This window comes from Schistocerca piceifrons, chromosome 3, assembly GCF_021461385.2.
Source record: "Schistocerca piceifrons isolate TAMUIC-IGC-003096 chromosome 3, iqSchPice1.1, whole genome shotgun sequence".
Taxonomy (NCBI): Eukaryota; Metazoa; Arthropoda; class Insecta; order Orthoptera; family Acrididae; genus Schistocerca; species Schistocerca piceifrons.
Genome location: NC_060140.1, coordinates 585,193,831 through 585,216,443, shown reverse-complemented (window position 1 = coordinate 585,216,443; position 22,613 = coordinate 585,193,831). Strand labels below are relative to the sequence as shown.

General features: G+C 40.5%; 1 protein-coding gene across 1 annotated transcript in view; it reads left to right on the top strand.

Moving 5' to 3' along the window:
- The window catches only part of LOC124789300 (calmodulin-binding transcription activator 1), a 1,803,646-nt gene that overhangs the window by 882,292 nt on the left and 898,741 nt on the right, over window positions 1-22,613 (top strand). Inside the window, exon 4 of the mRNA XM_047256611.1 lies at window positions 421-654. Within this exon, the coding sequence (XP_047112567.1) occupies window positions 421-654 (234 nt within the window). The remainder of the gene's footprint in view (window positions 1-420; window positions 655-22,613) is intronic.

Below are 22,613 nucleotides of genomic sequence, written 5' to 3'. Positions count from 1 at the left end.
GAACGAGACTCGAACTCGGGACACTTGCCCGCGAAAGGCAAAGGTCCCGAGTTCGAGTCTCGGTCCGGCACACAGTTTTAATCTGCCAGCAAGTTTCTTAACGCTATTACTTTACGCTCGTCTACTTTTTGCAAACATACTGTGTGTCATTTGCGCCAAGATGCAGCCGACAACTACCGCTGGAGAGCGTAGTGGTCGCATATCATGACGAGTAGTAAGTTGTGTTAAGTGCAGCAGGTCGTTTCAGAGCATGCAGCAACCATGGCAGAAACTATGTCCAGCGTCCTGTGCGATTAAAAACACGTCCCGTGTGAGGACGGGTATCTACTTAAGGATCTTATCTTTTCTTTTATCTGCAGCGCTTTTGTCTCTCTGTTTTACGTCGGGATTGTATTGATGATTGGTTTGATGATGTTGCAGGAGTTGGCAGCGACGGTGTGGGCGAGCTGGTGGGCACGGGTGGGACCGAGGCGGGGGCGGCGGGCAGCGTGTTCCTGGTGAGCACGCGCCGCCCCCAGCCCGTGGCTGCGACCTCCGCCGCCATTGCCGCCGTCACCGCAGTTCAGGCCCCGGGGGCCGTAGCAGCCGCCGCCCCTTCAACTCGTGCTATCACGTCCGCCGCTGCCGCCGCCACGCAGGTCGACGCCGTTACAGGTCAGTCCCTCTGCCCTCTATCTCCGTGTCTCTTTGGTTCGCAGGATGTCTCTCGCTACAGACCACAGCTGTCACTAGGAGCCTTCATGAGGATGATAAGCCTGGACGAAATCTCGAAGCTGTTCCGTGCTAACTAAAAGTTTGGGAAAGCTAGATGGTAGATACTAGAAAGACACTTAGAAAAATATCAGCGAGACACAGAGTGTAGAACCTGGACATAAAAAGTAAATTATTTACGTCAAGAGGAGAACCAATAAAGTAAAAGAAACAGCTACACGACAGAACTCCTCGCTCGAAAGGAGGATATCTGATGACGATTGCGGCGAGACAACGATAAAGAAATACTCGTCGTTCTTATATCACAAAACGACCTGTTATGTCAGTGCACAATCGCCGAAATTGATGCAAGATATGTGTAACACAGTCGAACTATTAGATAAAATGGTTGGTAAGTTCATCAACCGACAGAATTTCGCTTTTTATTCAGTGTTAATCTGATGTAATTACATTTCTCTGGAGACTCATTGAGTCTCAACTTTATCTTTGATAAGGATAGAAGCTGAAGTAATGAATTAAAATTTGTGCCAAGGCTGGAACATGAACCCGATCTGCTACTTAATAGCCAGATGTGCTATCCACTACATCACCCTGGCATTGTGGCTAACACAGCTGCACGGAGTACCCTAGCCCAATGCCCTCCCTGACACAGACTTCAATTCACACCTCAGCCCATCTTGATTTTTCCCTTTTTAAATCTTCATTATTGCCAAGGACATCCTTCCAGCTTTGTACATAATGGGGAAATCTTGCCTGTACATCAGATGCAGGTGAACTATTAATGTGATGGAATTACATTTTACTGTAGGCATATGAGTCTCTCGGCCGTAACACAAATTTTAATTGATTGCTTCAGCTTCTATCCTTACCGAAGATATTCAGTGTTAATCATAGAAGATTTTCAAGCAAGGAACTCGTGGTATGATGGCAGGTAAGTAATTCCATATCACTCATCTCTCCCTCCGTAGTCTGATTATACAACTGTATTATATTGATAGGGCATTTGTTTCGTTGATGAAGCTTAACAACATTTTTAAATGTAGTTGCAATATAAATGGCTCAGGTGCACAGATTCACGCAGTATTTAATGAGAGATGTATTGGTCTTCAGAGTACTGTGTCAAGTACTGAATATTTTAGGTAGTTCCATGTCCTGAGCTTATTTTGAGAGAATAATATTAAATACCAGCTGTCATAAGTCTATTCATATGGAATAATGTGAATTACTTATGCGCCTAATCGCAAAGGAAAAAACTGAAAAAATGAGTATCATTACAACGAAAACGATTGGGCGCTTTGAACTCAGCGTCACTCTGCTTAATATTCTACTGGAAGGTAAGTCACAGAACTAAACTTCCTTTTTGAAAAGTACGTATGTACGGAGAGAAGCGCATTCGTCTTTCCGTACTGACTTTGGTTATCATGCCACTTTAACTTTATATCTGTCTGAAGGTTTATATGAAGCCATGTATAACACATAAAAAGTATTTCATCGTGTATTGTCAAAGAGGGCAAAAAAGTTTTTTTTGTCATTTACTGTCGAATGAAGTGTGCCGTTTGCCCATATATATTTTCACGAAAGAAATCATATAATTCCGCGCAGATTTCCGTGTAAAATGCTGTACATTATTTTCTGTGTCTTCGTCGTGTAACTTAGCAGACGATCAAAAGAAAACTTGTTCTGATGTTTGTGTAATATGTTGTGTTAGTTATTCGGTACAGTTTTTTCATTACTTGAATTTATTACAGTTTTTGGTAATTTATGCATCTATATTCTCTGGTAGCTATGCGGCTAATTTGATTTCGGTGTAACTTGCTATTTGGCTTTAAATTCGTATGCCCTGAGATAATATTGAAGGCAGCAAGCTTCACGTACTGAAAAATTGTGCCGTGTTTTACTGCGTTCAGGTACCTGAATGCCCTCAGAATGTCACAAGTATGAATGGGTAGCGTCACACGTGATTTGTAAATAGTCAAAAGTCATTATCTGAAAAAGTCAGCTGATGCACCGAATTGCGTGTATTGTTGATCACCCTGCTTTTATGAAAACATGGGCATCTTATGCTTCATATTGTGAGATTTGGACGACCTTCCTTCAGCACGATACTCTCCCGCGCCAAAAACGACGATGTTAGTATCCAATCAGTGTATTTCGTTTAGAGGTTATGTTTACCTTCTGGAAGGAGCCATAATATGTCACTTGGCCAGCAAACTATTTCTACAGATCAAGATGTAGAGAGGAGGTAAGACCAAAAACAGCTTTGTTGGTAAAAATAAGTTTTGTGTAGTTTTTATGTTGATAATTTCTTTCAGGAGAACAGACGTTCTTGTAACTCTGGTCCTAGGAAGGAAGAATATCTGAAGAAATAGTTTGAGGCATCTATTAAATGTCATTGAAATACACATTGATTAAAAAGTCTTTGCTTTGCTCAGTCGTTCCGGATATTTCTAGAATATGGATTCCCTCATTTTTACTATTGCAGAGCATGTTTTCAACCGTAATTACGTAATCGGAGACAGAAATGACCCACGTTTATGTCCTTTCATCCTGTTTCGCGTATTCTACAAGAATGAGCAGCGTTTTGCAAACAAAGCTTGAAATCGAAGAAAATGCCTTTTAAAACAGAGTACATTGCCTGTTCTTACTGAGCCTTATCGATGTAACGTTTCATGGTTGGAAGGAAAGTCAACTTGATGAGCATTTCGTTCCGATCCACAACCAGCATCTCCGAGTTGCAGTGCGGCTCGTGGATGGTGGCACAGAGGCCAGTAGCGGCAGGGTTTTGCCGTCGCTCGGCCACTTGATGCCGGCCACCCGGCCAGTTAACCTAATCACTGAGCGGCTGCTTCTGCTGGTACGCCAAATGCGGTTACCGGCCGTTCCATTAGGCGGCAGCTTTCTGCGCCGTGCATATTACAGCACACTGCATTCCCCTTCCCGGGTCAAGTGTGCACGATGCTGCCGGCTGCAGAATCACGGCTACGTGTTAACTGCCATTTCGGAGGTATTCTGAACTGTCAGCAATCATTTAAAATTTGCTGTGCAGTGGATCGCATTATGACCTTAGTTACATTTGTCGTAGTTGTTTGGCTGTAGTTACACTGTGTGCAGATGTACGGCTGATTATTAAAGATTTGTTCGCAGAAGCTGTGAAGCGAGCTAAGAGTCCGTAAGAGCATAGACCGCGAAAGGCCACGTCCGGGTTCGAGTCTCGTGCCAGCACAGATGTAACCGTGAAGAGGCTTAACATTTGTTACTCATGAAAATATGCCACTCTTTTCAGTTCTCAAACTGCTAATAACGTGTAACGCAGGCGCATTTCAGGAATTCTAGACGTCTCGTGGAAAGTGTTGGTGCTGTCACAGGGTGGCAAGCTCTTTGCTTTCAATATTTAGGGAAGAGATAGTATGTCTAAAACAAGAAAATGTTGTCTAGTAAACATGGGCTCAAAATTACTTATTGAGAGCTATGAACACACGTTCAGTAGAAGACATGGGTTGCACAGTAGCCAAGGCGGACAAGTGCTTATAGCTTTTAAGGTATGCACTTTACAATCCATTTCAACTAGACATTTTTTCCTTGTTTTGGTCCACACTACCACGTCTCAAAATATGGAAAGCAACGAGCTTGCAGCAGAAGAGATTTGTTCCACAGTACCGGAGATAAGAACTACTCGTGGCTTTCAAATTATGCGTTTTAGAGCCCATGTTTACTAGACTTTTTTGCTTCGAATGATGGTTTCTGTCGTGAACAGATTATCGGGTGCTAACAAAACGCCAACACTATTTCTGCGGATATTATACAGCCTGGTGATCGTTTAACGTGTACCCTTCTCTGTATAATAAGATAAAAAATATACTTCTAATAAAATGCTAACGGAAATTGAGACAAGTGGGCGCTTCGTACAAGAGACAGCTTGACCTTTTCAGTGTTGACTGTACTTGGTGGGGGAAGCTGCACTGGCTAACCATAGCTGAAACAAACTAGAAGCATTTCCTTGTGAGTTGTTACTCCAGAATACCTCCAGTAACTGTAACGGTCTGTAGATGTCCATGAGGTAACATCCAGCTATTTATGAGCTGCATAGAAGTGCCATTGAGCTACCTGTCAGACAAGAAGAAAGGATTAGTAGTTTGTGGAGATGTAAATGTACATTTCTTAAAAGATTCTGACAGGAAAAATGAACTCTTATTTATTTGCCTGTTTCAGACTGATTTCAGTAGTGATTTTTCCGTCTCACGTGTAGCAAAATTACAGAATCTTGTTTCATAACATTCTTGTGGACAGTGCTCAGGCTGAAGCAGTTAAAACGTAGCATCAGTGATAAGATTAGAAGGTTTAGTTGAAGAAACAAAAGAATATATTATAAACATCATTCCACAAAACCTTAAATCAACTAGAAATAGTGCCAGCATTATTAATTGAAATTATGAGAATTGTAAAGATGCTAAAAAAGGAAATGTCTTTTGATGTTGGTGGAATTTCAGACAGAGTCCTGAAGACTTGTTCTAATTTAAAAAGAAATGTTCTTAGAGATAAAGTAATATGTTACTGGCAAAGGGAATGTTTTCATATAAATTAAATGTGCCATTTTAAAACCTCTTTGTAAGAAAGGTGATAAACAACAGTTAAATAATTAACATACAGTTTCCACTTATATTCTCTGTATATGTGCATTACATTCTACTTCACATTCCTTTCTCAGAATTATAAATTTTAGCAGATGATATTAGAGTTATAATAAATCTCATTAGAAGAAAGCAACAGAAAAATTGTTAATTATATGTTTTAAAGAGATATTAAGTGGTTGTCTGAAAACAGGCTTTAATTCTGAGAAATTACACTATATACAGTTCCGTGCCAGAGACAGAATATTCCAACAATTGATGTAACACATGAACATGAGACATTAATTAAGGTGGAATAGTTCATATTTTAGTATTTGCATACTGATGAAAACTTGAAGTAGAAGAAACATAACACTGAGCTGTTCGAACAATTATTTCTGTTACATCTGCTCTTCCTATAACTGGTAATCTTGGAAACGAATGAATTAACCTCATGACATAGTTTGTATATTTCCACTCAATAATGTCTCATGAAATAGTTTTTGGGTTCACTCATCACTTTGAACTGCACTTTCACAAGAGCGGAGATGCTGAGTTGCAGATAGGCACAACAAAAACGCTGTCAGAAAGTGAGATTTCAGCCAACAATCCTTTCGTCAGAAATAGACTTCACACACACACACACACACACACACACACACACACACACACACACACACACACACACACACGCTCATGCAACTCACACACTGGCAGTGTGGCCTCAGCAGCCAGAGACAGCAAGCAAGTGTGTGCAAGTTGTGTGTGTGTGTGTGTGTGTGTGTGTGTGTGTGTGTGTGTGTGTTTTGCCTATTTCTGATGAAGGGCCTGTTGGTTGAAAGGTTAATTTCTGACAGTCTTTTTGTTGTCCCTATCTGTGACTCAGCATCTACGCTATGTGGTGAGTAGCAACTATCCTTTTCATGTCATCACATTCCATGTTGGATTTTCCATTGTTTGCTTTGCACTATATATATATATATATATATATATATATATATATATTCTCTAATGAAATTCATCATAAATAATCCATCACAATTTGAGAAAAATACAACACTAGATGAAAAAATGACCTCTATTGCTCTTTATTACACCTATATCTCAGAAAGGAACTGAATGTGTATAAACAACCATTTATCATTTTTACAATAACAAAGTGTGTCTGATAAGCTTCAAATCTAAACTGACATCAGTTCTTCTCGTCAATTGCTGTTATGTAGACAAATTTTTATTTAAAAACTGGTAGGCTATAAAACCCATTTTTAGCTTAAGTTGTATGAGTAGAACTGAGGAATATTTTGTTCATTAATGTTAAATTTAGGGTAGTGTGCCATTGAACAACATATAATTGACCAGCACATAGCCATTCACTGAAAGTAATCGTGTATGCATACCATGTGAACTCACAAGTTCCTTATCATTTCAATAAAAAATTGTTTAAATGATATCCACATATGTAACTAATTAATTAATCAACAACACAGAACATCATCATTACATATAACCAGTAATATATACTCTCATAACTGTGAAGCAATAATCAGTGAATTACCGTGCAAAAATGATAATTAGTGTAAGATTTAAATTTCTTATAAACAGCTTTTGTATCATATGAACTTGGTATGAATAATAATTAATTGTTTATTTTTACAAGAATAAAAAAACATATTTGTATGTAAAAATTATAATTTTGGAATAAATTTTTGTTGTATATTGTGTATTGTGAACTGTGCAAAATTACAAATGTACCTTGTAAAATTAAATGCCAGCTGTCCATATGGTATCTTACAGTGTTTTGCTAGCATGCCAGCTTACCCTCTTTATTGACATGGTGTGTCATTTATTTTCAATATAGCTGTTAATTTTTAAGTTACAGTTGTTATAGTAATAAACTATTGATTTTGTAATAAAGTACTGATTTTTATGCAGTGGTGCAGCAGTGACTATTATTACATATTTCTTGCATTTTGACACTGTTTGTGGTTGTAAACAATTCAGAATGTCAGAAAGCGATCAAACATATTGCGATTGATTTTTGTTATGTTTTAAGTTGAGGTTTGTCCTAAAAAATGTAATGTGGGTAGGTATGTATAATGACACAAAGATCATAGTTGTAGCTTGTCACAGTTAGTCAGTGTTGCAACAAGTGTAACTGATACACTAACTGTCAGTAATTAGCAATTTGCTTGTAATCATAGAGGGAACATAGTGATGTATTTATAAGAGATTTTGTACAGGCCAATAATTTCATCCAATTAATAAGAGTAAAAACCGGTTTGTAAAGGCTGTCAGACTACAGGTTCATGAAAGACCTCTTACAAAACATGAAATACACGATTTTTAAAAATTATTGTTTATTTGTTGGCGTAGGTAGTGTGGGAAGAGAATAGGTAGGAGAACAATTTTCAAAATCCTCAACAAAATCGAAATGAATTTTGAACTGACATTTCCAGAAAAATCCACATCAGTAGGATTAGTCAATAATCAAACGGATAACTGTAGGCATTTAAAGTTCTTCACAATATATAAAGGTGTTAGTTTTACCGAAAGGTAGTATAAATCAGAATTCCTAAACTTTTAATTCTTGTAACAAAAAAAAATGCAGCGAGAGGGGAAGATACTAACCAATGCTAAAAAGTCGTCAAATGACAGTATTAAATGTACCAAATAAACACAAAGCAACCTGGTCATTACACAGGGAAAAGTAAATAGAAATGGAAAGAGTTGCAGCTAAGGAACAGGGATAAGCCAAGGAATGATCCAGAGGAACTAACATATTACAGGACTTTATATTTTTCCATTTCTGCTGAGAAAATTCTCACTGTAGCTTCTGTACAGAGCAATATGCAGTAAGTAAAATGCAGATGTTACCCACTACAGAACATGAGGGCTGTTAAATAGAGCAAAAGAATTAAAAACCAGCTGGCATATATCAAGTGCCAGTCTGTACACTGACGAAAGGTATGTACAGCACTGAAACTTGCTTAACTGAAAGTAAATAAATATTTGAACTCTGATAAATTTAAGGCATATTGGAAGCAGAAGTGTCTACTATCTGCTAAAGGAAAGTAATGTAGGGTAAAATTGCAGGATTGGCTCCCTGCAGTCATTGGTTAAAAAAAATAGAGTATTCCGGATGATATCTTCTTAGACGACTATTGTTTCTGATAAGTATGAGTATATTTCCAGACATTGGTGACATGGGTTAAAATTCTTTGCTGATGGCAGTAACATTATAATCAAAGATAAAACTGAAGAAGTCATGGTATTGAAAGGTATTGAAACTGTCAGATATGCTCATAATTTATCAACATGCTACACCCTAATATTGATCTTAAAGGTAACAAACACCAGCTTTAGCTTAAAGACAGAAAAATAATGGTACAAAATTAAATGTAGATGATAATTTCATACTTTTTTGTAACAAACACAAAACTTCTAAGGATTAAATTAAGTTCAATTTGGTATCTGAATGTCATCAGCGTACTACACCCTTTCGTCAGTGTAAAGCAGCAATTGAAATAAAACTGTGTGAGATTCGTACTTTCAATTAGTTATTAGCTGTTTAATTTTTTGCGAGCAAATACATAAAATAATGATGTATTTTCCAAATTGCAAAAAAGTACCATAAGAGCAGTCACTTAAAATGATGTTCAGGATCATTGAAAAAAACTTTTTTGGTGAGTATATCTGCAATCATTATACACATTAAAAATATTAGTATACATTGCACTAACTTTCCTGTCTAAAAATAATGGAAGAGAACCAGACTTAACTTGTTAGGAACAATAGTTAAAAGCTAAAACTAAATTTTTAATTTGTATCAAAGAACAAAACTATACAAAAGTATTACCGAGGGGTCAAAGAGATAACTGATAGAAGCATATTTAGAAAGCCATTTAAAGAAGACGACTCCAGTACTGATGAAGATTAGTTAGTTAACAGAAGGAATGAGGTTTATAAAAGTAATACAAATTAATAATATTTCTCGAACTCGCATTACACTTAACATGTAGAAAATGTTATCATAAGTTCTCTGATGCATAGTATTTAGCTTTTCGCATCTTCCTGAGATCAGAATTTCATTCATTGTGGAGTGATGCTGAGTTAGATATTTGCGGAGACAAATGGGAAAATATTTGAATTTAATGTATAGCAAGGGTTTTATCACAGTCTGCTGTCAGTTTGTGCGTGACGAGTGCATGCCTGCATACAATGTGTGCACTGACTAGCGATTTGGATGAATAGTATCTCCTCAGTTTGGGCATTAACAACTAATTTGTTTGTAAATATTATTTATACTTGGGAAAATATATAGCTAGTTGTGTGACTGTATGTTCTCAAAATTATATCAGTCGGTATTCGTCATTTTCTCATTGTTTGTTTGTTCTTTAGCTTGAGATGGGGATATGTTTTATGTTTTGTCATAGTTGTGGTTATTTCAAAACTGATACTATTTCAGATTAATAATTTCTGATCCCTAGCAGTGCAACAGGACTCACTTAAAGTTGTGGGTGCATTTTTCAGCAATATATTAAGCATGAACAGCTGACAATATGAAAGGAGTTGCTGAAAGGCACGCAGTCCATCTGTGATCAAACGGTCTCAATTTCAGAAAAGGATATACATGGGAAAATGAGGATGAACTACAAAGTGTTGTAGCGTCAACATGACGCGACGTCCGAAGGGAACAGGAGTTACGAAGTTCGTACAGTCTGTGAATGTTAAGACTGCCGCTGCCGTTTCCGTTTTACTTTAGACAAAGAACTAAGTGCAACACTCATTTCACTTTAAACTGGTCGGGTACTGATTGACGTCTCATTCATGTGAGCATGCACTGCATCTTCCAAGTTAGGAATGTGTATAGGTATGTCGCCTTCGTTCGTTTTTTCCGGTACCATTTCTCGTTTCCCTAAATCATTTCAAGAATAATGCGAACAGGTCGTGCTTTGAATGTCTCCTACTTGGGCATTTGACAGGATACATCGTATCTGCCAACTCCGGAAGCGGGTTAACGCCATTTTTCTAGCGCAGTTCGACCGTACACGTCAGCTTGTAAACATTTTTCCAGGCATTTAGATCGGGGTTGAACGTGTCAGCATAGACATCACGGTATGTGCAATGCATTAGTGAACATTAATGTCCCTTGTCCGTAATGATTACACCTATCTGACAAAACACAATTTTATCGATGTGAAGGTGAGTGGATATCCACTCTAAATACATTTACATGTATACTCTGCAATCTTCATTACTGTGTGTGCTACCACTGTCATTTACATTTGCGAATGATGCGCGGGAAGTATGACAGTCGGTTAACACCATAGGAGCTCTGATATCTGTAATTTTCCCCTCGTGGTCGTTTCTCGAGATGTCTGTTGTAGAAAGTAAAATTGTGCCGTTGTTTTCTTTGAATGCTCTCCTAATGGTGCCGTGACAATAATACTCTCCGTGACACACAACTCGTTCCCTGTAGCGCCTCTACTGATATTAATTGATCATCTCCATAACACACTCCCCCTCACAAAAAGAACCCGTGATGCACGTTTGTATTGTGGTCTTGTGTATTTCACCCTATTGTTATTGATCATACATGATAAGGGTCCGCCGGCCGCTGGTGGCCGAGCGGTTCTGGCGCTACAGTCTGGAACCGCGCGACTGCTACGGTCGCAGGTTCGAATCCTGCCTCGGGCATGGATGTGTGTGATGTCCTTAGGTTAGTTAGGTTTAAGTAGTTCTAAGTTCTAGGGGACTGATGACCACAGCTGTTAAGTCCCATAGTGCTCAGAGCCAACCATTTTTTGAATTAATTGCAATTACGAACAGCAACAATTATGGACCATATTTCTATACCGAGGCATCATTACTGTCTGATATCACTCATTTGCTCTCCAATACAAATTATATGCAAAATTCATTAATATCATTGCTATCCCAAAGGCTTGTTAATCTAATTAACCTAATAATTACGAGGCGGTAATTAGTTGCCACTCTCGGAGAGTGTATCATCACAACTTCTTCTGTATATTCGTTCTAAATATCGTAAGTAGTAATGGTTCTTTAACACTCTCTTCGTGTACACCCGTAATTGCTTTTTCATCTGACAGTTTCAGCCCTTTGAGGACAACGTGTTGAGTTTGTCTTCCAGGAAGAGCCAGTCACGAAGCGAGTTCGATATGCGGTAAGTTGGTATGCTGTTTCCTAACCGATAGTGTGGAATTGTTTCGAATGGCTTGCAGAAGTCAAAGAAGAAGGTATCAGCCTACACACAATTATCTGCGGTCCTCCGGATCTCTCTTGCGGAACTCATGTTTTTTTTTGAGGACACGTCATAATGCATGAGCATGTGAAGTGTTTAGTGATTCCGAAACTGATTACATCCATCGATGTCGCTCTCTGAAAGCGTAAATGACTGACACCTTTTTCTAGTCGCTTGAAAAGTTTCATTGTTCCACCCAGCTACGATAAACTGTCGCTAGAAAGGGAGCAACAACTTTTTCGCATAATATTTATTAAACCGTTAAAGTATCTTTTCGGGTATGGAAGTCTTCGCTCTGCAACGCGATTTTAGTTCATTTTTCATCCCGCCACTGTTTATTCCAATATCCCCTGTTTATCCCAATATATACCATATTGTTGTTCGTGCAATGTTTTGTAAAAAGGACCAGTATTGCGATCTTTAGCAGTGAAGCAATTTTAGGAGACCCAGTTCAGTATTTAGGCCTTCTCTCTACCGTTTCTTATTTCGCTATCAGTGCTATTACTGGGAGACTGATTAGATGATTTTGACCCATTTAATAAATTTACGCTAGACCAAACTTACGTAGTGTCTCGTATGGTCTGTTGACAAAATTTTATTTTCAAATTCATTGAAACCTTCTCGCAATGCACTTATTAGCTCATTTCGACTTCTTTCGATTTTAGTTTGTCGGTAAGGATTTTTCTTCTCTTTAATTATGAGAGGATTCTCTCCTGATTTTCTTACCAGTTAATGGCTTTTATATAGAAAAAGACAGAAAGCAAAACTGAAGGGTTGGTGTTTTTATAACAGCTAAGGTTTTTCTAGTTGTCACTATCGCCCTTGCTAGCAGTGGCGTGTTTAAAAGCTTTCCAGGAGCTTCATGCAAAATTTTATCTTAAACCCTGGTGTGGTTATATTTATGCAATTCTTTACTTATGACTTACGCGTTTCATTACTTTCTGTAGACATGCTATCGCCTAAGAGTACCGCCTGTCTGAAGGTCCTCATCTTGTAAAATTGCGCAGCTGCTGTTTTTCACTTATCGAACTTCAGAGGGCGTCGACTGTTACTCTTTATCGAAGAGCTACATCGTTGCCGAGCAGCCGTATCGATATCGGGCGCCGAATTTTAATATCGGCGCACCGTTCCGTGGCGCCTTATGGAAATTCACGGCGCTATCACAGCGTGCCGTGTTATTTATGCCCGTAATTACAGAGCCGGATCGCATTTCAAGGCACTGGCTGGGTCACGTGACTATGGCGGGCGGGCGAGGCTGGTGTGTTAGCGTGATCTGTCGCGGTGTCTTGCGCTCCCGTATTACCTGGATTGAAAGATCGGGCGCCGGGAACTGTGCGAGTTCGCTGTCGCCGACACGGCTGACTGTTCCTTATAAGAGCCATGGCCGTTAGCAGTAAGACCACGAGCACACGGCATCTGGAAGTTAGATATACAGTATAGGCTGTGTTCATCTTTGCGGAGCCGTACGTGCTTGTAAATGACCAGTACCTCCCGTGCGTTTACCAGTTGCAATGTGTTACGAAGACAAAAAGAACACTTTTATTTCACATGTAACTACGAAAAATCTGTGACTCTTTTCTTTTTTGTTTTCGCTGGTACGTGATTTCTCGTTAACATTTTCCTGCGATGATAGTTGTATGAATGCACCTTTAATGTACATTTTAGTGACGTTAGAGAGCTCTTCATGAACGGGAAACATTTACTCAATGACTTAAAATTTGCCGGTAAACTTTTCACAAAAAGCTTATAAATTAAGTGGATGAACGGGACAAAGTTGTCGGCCCCTTTAATAGAAGTAAGCGAGGCAATATAGGCAAAACTGCGTTATGTTGGCCTGCTTGTATAAGGGGCGAACAAGAAATTTCTGTTTGAGCGTGTTGCTGCAGCATATATGAAACGTAGCTCGACTTCGACGCGGGTATATAAGCACTAACATGCAGGTAATGGACTAATGTGGCATTCGTGTGCTTGCGACGTGCGTGCGGTAAATGGGTAACGTGAACTCTCGCGACTTTACCAAATGCATCCAAATTTGAATTTACTTGTGAAATTAAATTTTATAACTTGGCTTTCGTGATCAAAGTTCTTGTGCGCGAAACTATCGAATTTGAATAGTTTCAAGTATGTCTTATGACAAAGTAAATGTATTTGTAGGTTTTTTTAAAAGTACGCCAATTGTAAAAAGCTAAAGCTATGTCATTTCTTTGAAAGATATTTCTGTTATGGATTCCGAAAATTCTGTTATGTTTACCGCGTGTAGCGGATGATTTTAACGTACATGGGGATCATCAGACATGTTAATCAGAGATCGTCATAATTTTCAGAAATGTTATATAGGGAGCCGTCCTGAGTACCTGGTTAGCGGCTTTTCATGCAACGGCCCCTCGTTTCCGAGGAAATGCGTGTTGAAGTTACATGCTTGCTTCCGATATCTGTAACGTTAGTCACATTTCGGCCAGCGAGGTTAGTGCAGTGGCTAAAGTACACGGCTACGAAGCTAATGCTTGGGATTCAAATCCTACCAGGTTACTTTTTTCAATTTCATCACACAGAATACCATTAAATATTACATGGGATGCAAAATTATTGAAAAATAGACGCTAATAAATCAGTAATTACAGAAAACTTATTTATTCCGTTTGTTACAGGATAAATTACGCCTAATAAATCATTCACAATGATGTTTCGTCTTTCGACCAATAGATCCTCTACTACGCTGGAGATTGCGTCTCCAGTTGGAATGAAAGTATCGGAAATCATGTTTTTGATGGTTTATTTGTAAGAAGATTCAAATCGTGGAGCAATCTTTCGTTGTATCTGATGGCGTTAGCGAGTTTATCCTTCTATTTCTCACCACACGCTTCTACTTCTGAAGGATTTTTCACTGGCTGTCCTTCCGTAGAAGCGCTTGCTTCTCCGATTGCACTGTATTGTTATGACACACACTTCACTGAGACGACTTGCAAACAACTGATACTGGCGAAAAATGCCAGCTGGCTGTTTTCAGGGCCTGTGAATTCCTTAACGATCCGTGAGAGAGAGGGGACAGGAGGCAAGGTCACGTCTAAGTAACGCAGGAAACGAACCTTGTCCAAATATTTGGAATTTTAACTACGAACCACAAACTGAATACACATAGGAAGAAAGTTTGTCGTAATTATTGATTTATTAATGAATTTCCTATGGCGGAAATGAGTTTCCGAATAATTTTGCATAATATATACTATTTAGTGATAATTTGTACGATAAAATTGGAAAAAAAATTGACAGTTAGAATTTGAAACCGGACCACCAAGGTGGTAGTCTTGGGTCTTAGCCTCTGCACTCAGCTCACTGACCAAAACGTATCTAAAGTTACAAGTTTAGGAGGTAAGCACAAAATTTCAACTTTGATTGTCTCGGAAACTACGCGCCGACGTCTAAAAGGCCGTTAGCCAAGAACTCAGGACGGGCCCCTCTACAACACACTTGAGACTCATTAAAACCCGCGATTAACATGTCTGATGATCCACTTGTAAGAGATTTCATGGCAGTGCTGTGAATGTACTCACGTAACAATAGAGACTTCATTGCTGGAACGTGATTTCTTGCGCTACATTGAGACCGCTATCATATCTCAGAAAACCGTAACGTATACTGTCAAAGCTACATGTCTGCCCAGTTGTAATATTACTCCTGCCACATATAACCTCTACACAAAAATCTCCTTGATATGAATTCTCGCGTGGCGCCTTGGAACCTCGGTGCACAGACGTGGTATAGTAACTGAAAGGTTTTTGACTTCTGGAAACAGTTTTGTACATTAAATTACATTGACAGAATATATTATTGTTTTCCAATTTAGTTCGTTTTAGTTTCAATGAATAATTTTTTTTCAGAAATATAATAATGAATGCCTCTGCAAAAGAAAACTGTTATCTTTGCATCTCATTTTCGACTTTACCCAAATACACTCAGCAACGGACCTTTCATTACACTACGCATAAACTGTTCAGATACAGAAAAAGAAATACAACTGCCTTTCCACACACGTAATATACGCTGTTTCAGGTGGACACATTCAAAGGGCCAGTGGATGAAATTTTCTTTTCAAAAAAGTCTTTTGATTCTTTTGATAACCGTTTGGCGTGTAAACGTAGATTCATTGCGACAAATTTTAGTCTGTTGTTGTTGCACACGCGATCGGATTCGCATTAGGAAGCTGGTTGTCCAATCTTGTGTATTTGGACACATTATCTGGAAGTAGTCGCTTTGTCCTTATTATGTTATACGTATTGCTTCCAGTCTCTGACATTCAGATCTTTTTAGTGATAGCCTTTTATATTAATAGATGTGAAATGTAAAAATTTTCGAAATATACGATTGATTTTCACTTTTTGCACCCCCCCCCCCCCCATCCCTTGCTCTGCTGACTGAATGTTAAAAATGTATGAGTTGGATACGTTTGATGTCCTAGTTGGTACACATTCTAAAACTTACTTTGCGTTCAGTTTCTCACATTCCTAGTTGAAGAAAGCTTCGGATCTTGTATATGGAATGTCAGTGAAATACAAATTACATAAGAAGGAGCTGTATTGCCAGAAAGTACCATAAGTGATCAAATACTATAAGTTACACAAGCATCAAGTTTTTTGTGTCCTAAATCATAGCAGTTTTTTTTTGATTTGCCTACATTGTACATACACTTGAGTACACCGATGGTAGGGAGTTTTTACAGAACAATCTGAATTCACATTTGCGTTTGGCAATAAAATGTTGATCCATTTCATTTTTGTAAAAGTCCTGGTCATCGCGAGCGCCATCGAGCATTGTTTTCTGGCCGCTTGTTTGGTTATTTGTCATGCGTTATTGGACGACCCGTTGTTGACCGCTGGTCCGCTCCCGCTGGTATACTGTGCCCCGCGATGTCTAGCCCGCAGCATTGTGAAAACACGCCGTAACATCCGATCGCTTTCATATTTCATTGCTTTTACATTTCATCGCTTTTACGTTTCATTGCTTATATAAGAGAACAGGCGCAGGCGCGCGGAAACAGCATCCGGCTGCGTGCTCCTCTGTGGGGTCGATAGCTACTATTCGCGTGTAAAAGCTACCGCCTACGCAGTTAAATGTTGTAGCTTTTGACGGCTGTAACCTATCTACGATCTATGGGTTGGTGATGTATGTGACGCGGTGCACCGCTTTTGAGTGACTGTTCGTAGTTTGTATTAAACCGTGTGTCGCTCTCCCCATATGCGCCCTCTTTCGAAGTTCCGCATATTAATCTCTAAACAAAAATCCCGGATGCGCTACTCTGATAATCAAACACCACACACGCTGTTTTTCTTCTCCTACGACCTTTGATTCTTCCATGGTTCACAAAGCTTTGTAATATAAGGGACGTTCAAAAAGAAACGAACAGAAGCCAGTACACGTATGTTAGAATGATTTTCCCTGGCTGTTGAGACACTGGTCCCCCTGTGGCACAAGGTGGTGTATGGCTATCTCATAAAATTCCCGGGGCTGCGATGTTAACCAGTTCCGCACTTACAGCTGGACGTCGTCGTCCGAGGTGAATCGTTTGCCTTTACGCTGGCGTTCTTTGACCAAGATGGCCCCCTTCTGATTCACTTCCTGCAGCACGGGACAACAGTGAATGCCCAGCGTTACTCGCAAACCTTGACCACCCTCCGCCAAACTATCAAATTAAAACGACCAGGCAATCTCACCCGTGGGGTCATTCTGCTCCACGACAATGCAAAGCCTCATACAGCCAACACAGTCGCGGCGCCCCTGCAGAAATTCAAATGGGAGGTTCTCGGCCACCCTCCGTACAGTCCGGACTTCTCTCCCTGTGATTACGCCATTTTTGGTCCCCTTAAAAAGGCTCTGAGGGGCAAATGGTCCACCAGGGACGTGCAGCTGTATGTATGGAACTGGTTAACATCGTAGCCTCGGGAATTTTATGAGACAGCCATTCACCCCCATGTGTCACAGAGGGACAAGTGTCTCAGCAGCCAGGGTCAGTACTTCTAACATACAGGTACTGGTTTCTGTAATTATGTCTCCGGTTCGTTTCTTTTTGAACGCCCCGTATATAAGTCAGTATATGCCAGGTAGTGGCATGATTCGAACAGTACTTTAAATTGTCGGTCTCTCTGTAACTAAATAAGTTTCTTCATAGGCCCTACGAATGCAGAGCAGACTATAGTAATCAATCAGTGATCCACGCAACAGAAATACACATGTGTGACGCACTGCATAAATAAAATAGTATTTTAGTATATCTGATGAATACAAATGAAAATGCCATTATTTTATCCAATTTGGTTAGAGAACAACACAGCTGTTTTCGTACTTTACACTGTAGGATATACTGCAACCAGCCACTTGAATAGATCAGAACGTTCAGAAATAAATTAATTCCCAGTTTTACTGCCTCTGTTAGGCGATGAAGGTAAGTCGGTGTATTTTGATCTTTTTGAAATAAACATTTTCCACATTTCCTTAAAGGGAGGGATGGGACCAAGAAAGTATGAACCGCTTTGAATTGACTGGAAACCGGGCTCCTTCGGTATAAAAGCACAAATAGCAATAACCAGTTGCGATAATATGGTATGTAAGTGCATGATTATTGCACTACCGACAGAGCTTTCATGTTACCGTTTGCAAAGAGACTGTAACATTCAGCTCGACCTTTTCACCGTTCAGCGGAGTATGCGGTGTTGACGAACTTCCTGACAGATGAAATCTGTCTTTGGGATCGGGACACGAAATTAGGTCTTGGCTTGGGTGGGGAATGAACTATCCGGGCAAGACTCTCGCTCTATCTTCACTGGTTCAGTTTTACCAGTATATGTCTCCTCCTTTCTAAATTTCACGTTGCTGGACTAACATGCAAAACAGAAAGGACGTACGTTTGACTCCAGGGTAGGTATACAGGTTTTAATTCGTTAAGAAGTTCCAGGCTAAAACATAATTGTAATTAAATGGTACGAATTTTAGTGAGAGGATAAACGAAATTTCAGAATAGGGGCATTGTTTTGTTAATGAGAGACGAAACTGAGACACGAAGAAAATATTACGTTTCCGAATCGAGCTGTTGTACAGTGTCAATCAGTGTGAAGAAAAACTGAACTAATGATAGCTATAAATGAAAATAAAACGAAGTGGAGATTGTAAGTCAGTCAAAATTATCATTTAAAAGCTGCCACGACTTATTATTTTTATTTGAATGCTGACGTTATTGGTATGGACTTTTGTAATTTTGCAACAACAGTTAATGAGTACCGTCGGCTGAATTTATGTTATTCTGAGCACAGAACAGAAAAAGGTGAAACTAGCCAATATAAAGCATACTCCTGTGGAATAACATCTAGGAGACAACACAGTGTGACGTCCACACAAAGACGGGTCAGAGATCTCGAATACAGAGACGGGAGAGGCGTTGTGCGGAAATCTGAAGAAATATTGATTTTTGATTGTAATTCGGTTGCTAAGTAAAGGCCAGTACCGGAAATTTTCCTTATATTTAATAGTGAAACATATGCTTTTCAGAAAAATCTTTTCGTGCTAATAACACAGTGCTTCAGTCCATAAGGACGTTTGCTGTGACAAGAGACGCATCAAAGCTTTGCAAACAGTGCGTGTTAGCGAGGAAGCTAATAGTGGTGGATGATGTATAAGGTGTGTGAACAGAGCGAACATTTGTGAAGCACGCTTGTAAGCTCTAACCGCTACTTACGTACGACATAACCCCCAGTGCCTCGTCAACCACATTTATCACACTACTATTATCTGAGACCCTTCTACGGAAACATCACCGTGTTATTAATGACACAATCTAGACTGTCATCACAAGTTTATACATTCTGCGAGCAACTCTTGGATAATAACTGATGACTGTAATTCATCTGCGCACATGTACATGGAAGAGACAAAGTGTTAAATTTTCCTTCTATCATCTTTGAGGCCGGTGAGCTAAAATCGAATTAGTACACTATCATTCTTGATTTTCCAATATCGTTGTGTAATCTGGTGATAAATGTGTAATTGTAGGCCGTGATTGCAACCAAAATTCGTATCCCGGCGACCAATCTTTCTCTCTAATTTTTCTAGCAGCCGAAGCCAGGTCCCACCTCCTAAAATCAGTAAATTGAATATTTATGCAGAGTTCGTGGTTTCGGGTCTGAGGCAGCGCAGAATTGTATTCACTATGCGGCGTAGTTCCTGGAAGACTTAGTTATGTTTTACGATGGGCTGTTCATGTAGTGGTTATAACGAACTCATGATTATTATTTTCGTTATTTATTTTTTATGCAGGTGGACGAATGAGACGAGAAGTATGGGAGATGAATGTTTCTGTGACCAAAGAAGTCAGTTTTCTGTACCTTGCAGAATTATAAATACAGTTGTTCGTGTACATTTAGCATTGAGACAGTTACACGGTCAATGCCGGCTGATGCTTGGCTCGTAAGGCTATCCAGATAACTGGATGAGGACCTCTCTAGGAGTCTCCTATTCGTCCTCATCCAAGCAAATTGGCGAAATTTCAACTCTCCTTCAGTTCACGAAATATGAGAAAATCGCTTGCAGAAAAGCAAGCCAGAGTGATTCGATGACAAAAATTCAGTAGACCAGGAAGGAAGGGTATAGTTCTTCTGTTCAGCAATAACGTTATTGCACGAGTTAAAAAAGGTCGGCGCGAGGGTTCTACCGTGGAGTTGTTAAAGGAACTGTCTGTGATTAATTTAAGGAATCCATGGAAGGTCTGTGCCAAGATCTCCAGATGACTGATGAAGACATTCCGCAGTAATTAAAGTCCACTCTATTAGCTATTGCCGGTGCGGAAAAAAAAAATTTGGATTCCTTGATAGAAAATGATTGAAGCGTGGTCTGCTCGTCGTAGCACGGAGCGGCACGTGAAGTTAAAAATATTTGAGTAATAAGGATGTCATCATTTGGGGGTGCGTGTGCCCGTGTGCCATGTTACAGTGCAAACGATACTTCCAGTGCACAATTTAAAACAATTCAAGCGTGTTATAAAGTTACACTGCTGTGTGGAGAAAGTGAAATACCAAGACCGAGAGATTTGATCACAGTGAAATTATTTGACACTACACGAATGATTAGCATTACAGACCTGTACATGCAGTGTGACTGGGAAATTCAATACGTAGTAGCGCCACCACTTGCTGCAATCACAAGCCGTTAGACGTCGTGGCATGCAATCAAGGAGCGTCTTAAATGTGCTGCTGGGAAATACCCTGCAACGTGGTTTGTAGGTGCATCCACAGTCATCGACTATGCCCGCAGGAGGACCTGAACGAACAAGTGCCGAGCAACCATACCCCAAACATGTTCGTTGCGTGACATGTCAGGCGAACGGGCGGGCCAGGGAAGCAGTGGTACTCGTCGTTCTTCGAAGAAGGCTTGCACATTCCTCGCCACATACGGCAGGGCGTTGTCTCGCTGAAATACGGCATGTAGAACGGCCTGTAGGAGAGGCAGTGCTTCGGGCTGTAAAACACTCCTGATATAGCGGTAGCTGTTGAGATTGCTCTCAAGACGTAGGAGACGAGATCGCGTGTTACAGGCAATGGCGCCCCAAACCATCACACTTGGCGGTTGTCCGCTAAGCCGCTCAACAATGCAATCTGCTTGATTGCGTTCACCACGGCGGCGTCGGACGCGCATGCCGCCATCACTGTAGGACATGTTGAAGCCGGACTCGTCCGGAAACACTGCAATTTGCCACTCAGCACGCCAGTGTCGGCGTTCAGGCGCCACTTGAAGTCTGCAGCATTGGTCGGTTCTGCCAGTGGAAGCCGACGCAATGGCATGCTTGCCACGAGTCCATCGTCCAGAAGACGGTATCGAACCGTCGACGTAGACATGCTCAAGCCCGTTTGCAGTGCTCCAGAGGCACACCAACACAGTGGACGCTGCTCTTCTGTCCGTAACGGCCACGCGGACAAGATGGCGGCCATCTCGCGCTGTGGTCACGTTCCGCCATCCAGTACCCTGTCAGCCCTCTTCTCTCAGCTTGTTCCATGTACACGTCTCTGTTGAAGCAGCGTGCCCAGTACGAGCTGTAATAACACGGAGCGACAGACACACCTTCCACCAAACACTTAGCCCCATTCGAAATGCACTGACATGACGATATTTTACCCTGTGATGGCAGCGGTGCATGGTGTGATGGCACCGGGGCATGGTGGCACTTGATTACACGTTTCCAGTTCGTATGACAGCGCCGCACCGACTGAGCATTGCGTAACACTGTGCTGTTCGGTAATACGAAAGAGAGTGCTGTCGGGCCTACGTGCACATCACCTCTCTTCCGTTTACATCACTTATTATAATACCGGTACCACTGTTCTGCACGTCCTCCTATAGTGCAGTGTTGCAGGTCATTGCTTCTGAGCGTTTCAGTTTTCGCAAACAGTAATTTATATTTGGAAATTTGTGGTAAGTTCTTGTGGGACCAAACTGCTGAGGTCATCGGTCCCTAGGCTTACACACTACTTAATCTAACTTAAACTAACTTCCGCTATCGACAACACACACACCCCTGTCCGAGGGAGGACTCGAACCTCCGACGCATACATCTGCCGTGCCACGTTTACTGAATGTGGAAGGTCTTGATAATTCGAAAACCCATCGATAGACTTGCGTGGTTTGGCGGTGAAAGACACCCACGGAAATCTGTCACCATCTGATGGGATCACTGCCAGCTCTTGTATATGATGCGCGTGTAAGCAGACGATGGTTATTCAGGATTCTACTGTGTCGTAATAAAAGTTCGATAGTGTGTCTCTATTTTTTTACGCAGATCTCACAATAGAGCTGATGTTACGAGAGATGTGTTAATTTTTTTTATAGTTGTACCCATTCCCTCCGTGTCGAACTCTGATATTGTTTTGGAACATTCCAACACTACGACAAACGACAAGGAGGAAAGAGCAGCCTGTGCTGAAGCATGAGGTAGGGGTACTGGACACGGTCGTACGTGGGCTATTCGGAGAGTAAGGTCCGATCGGTCGCGAAATGGA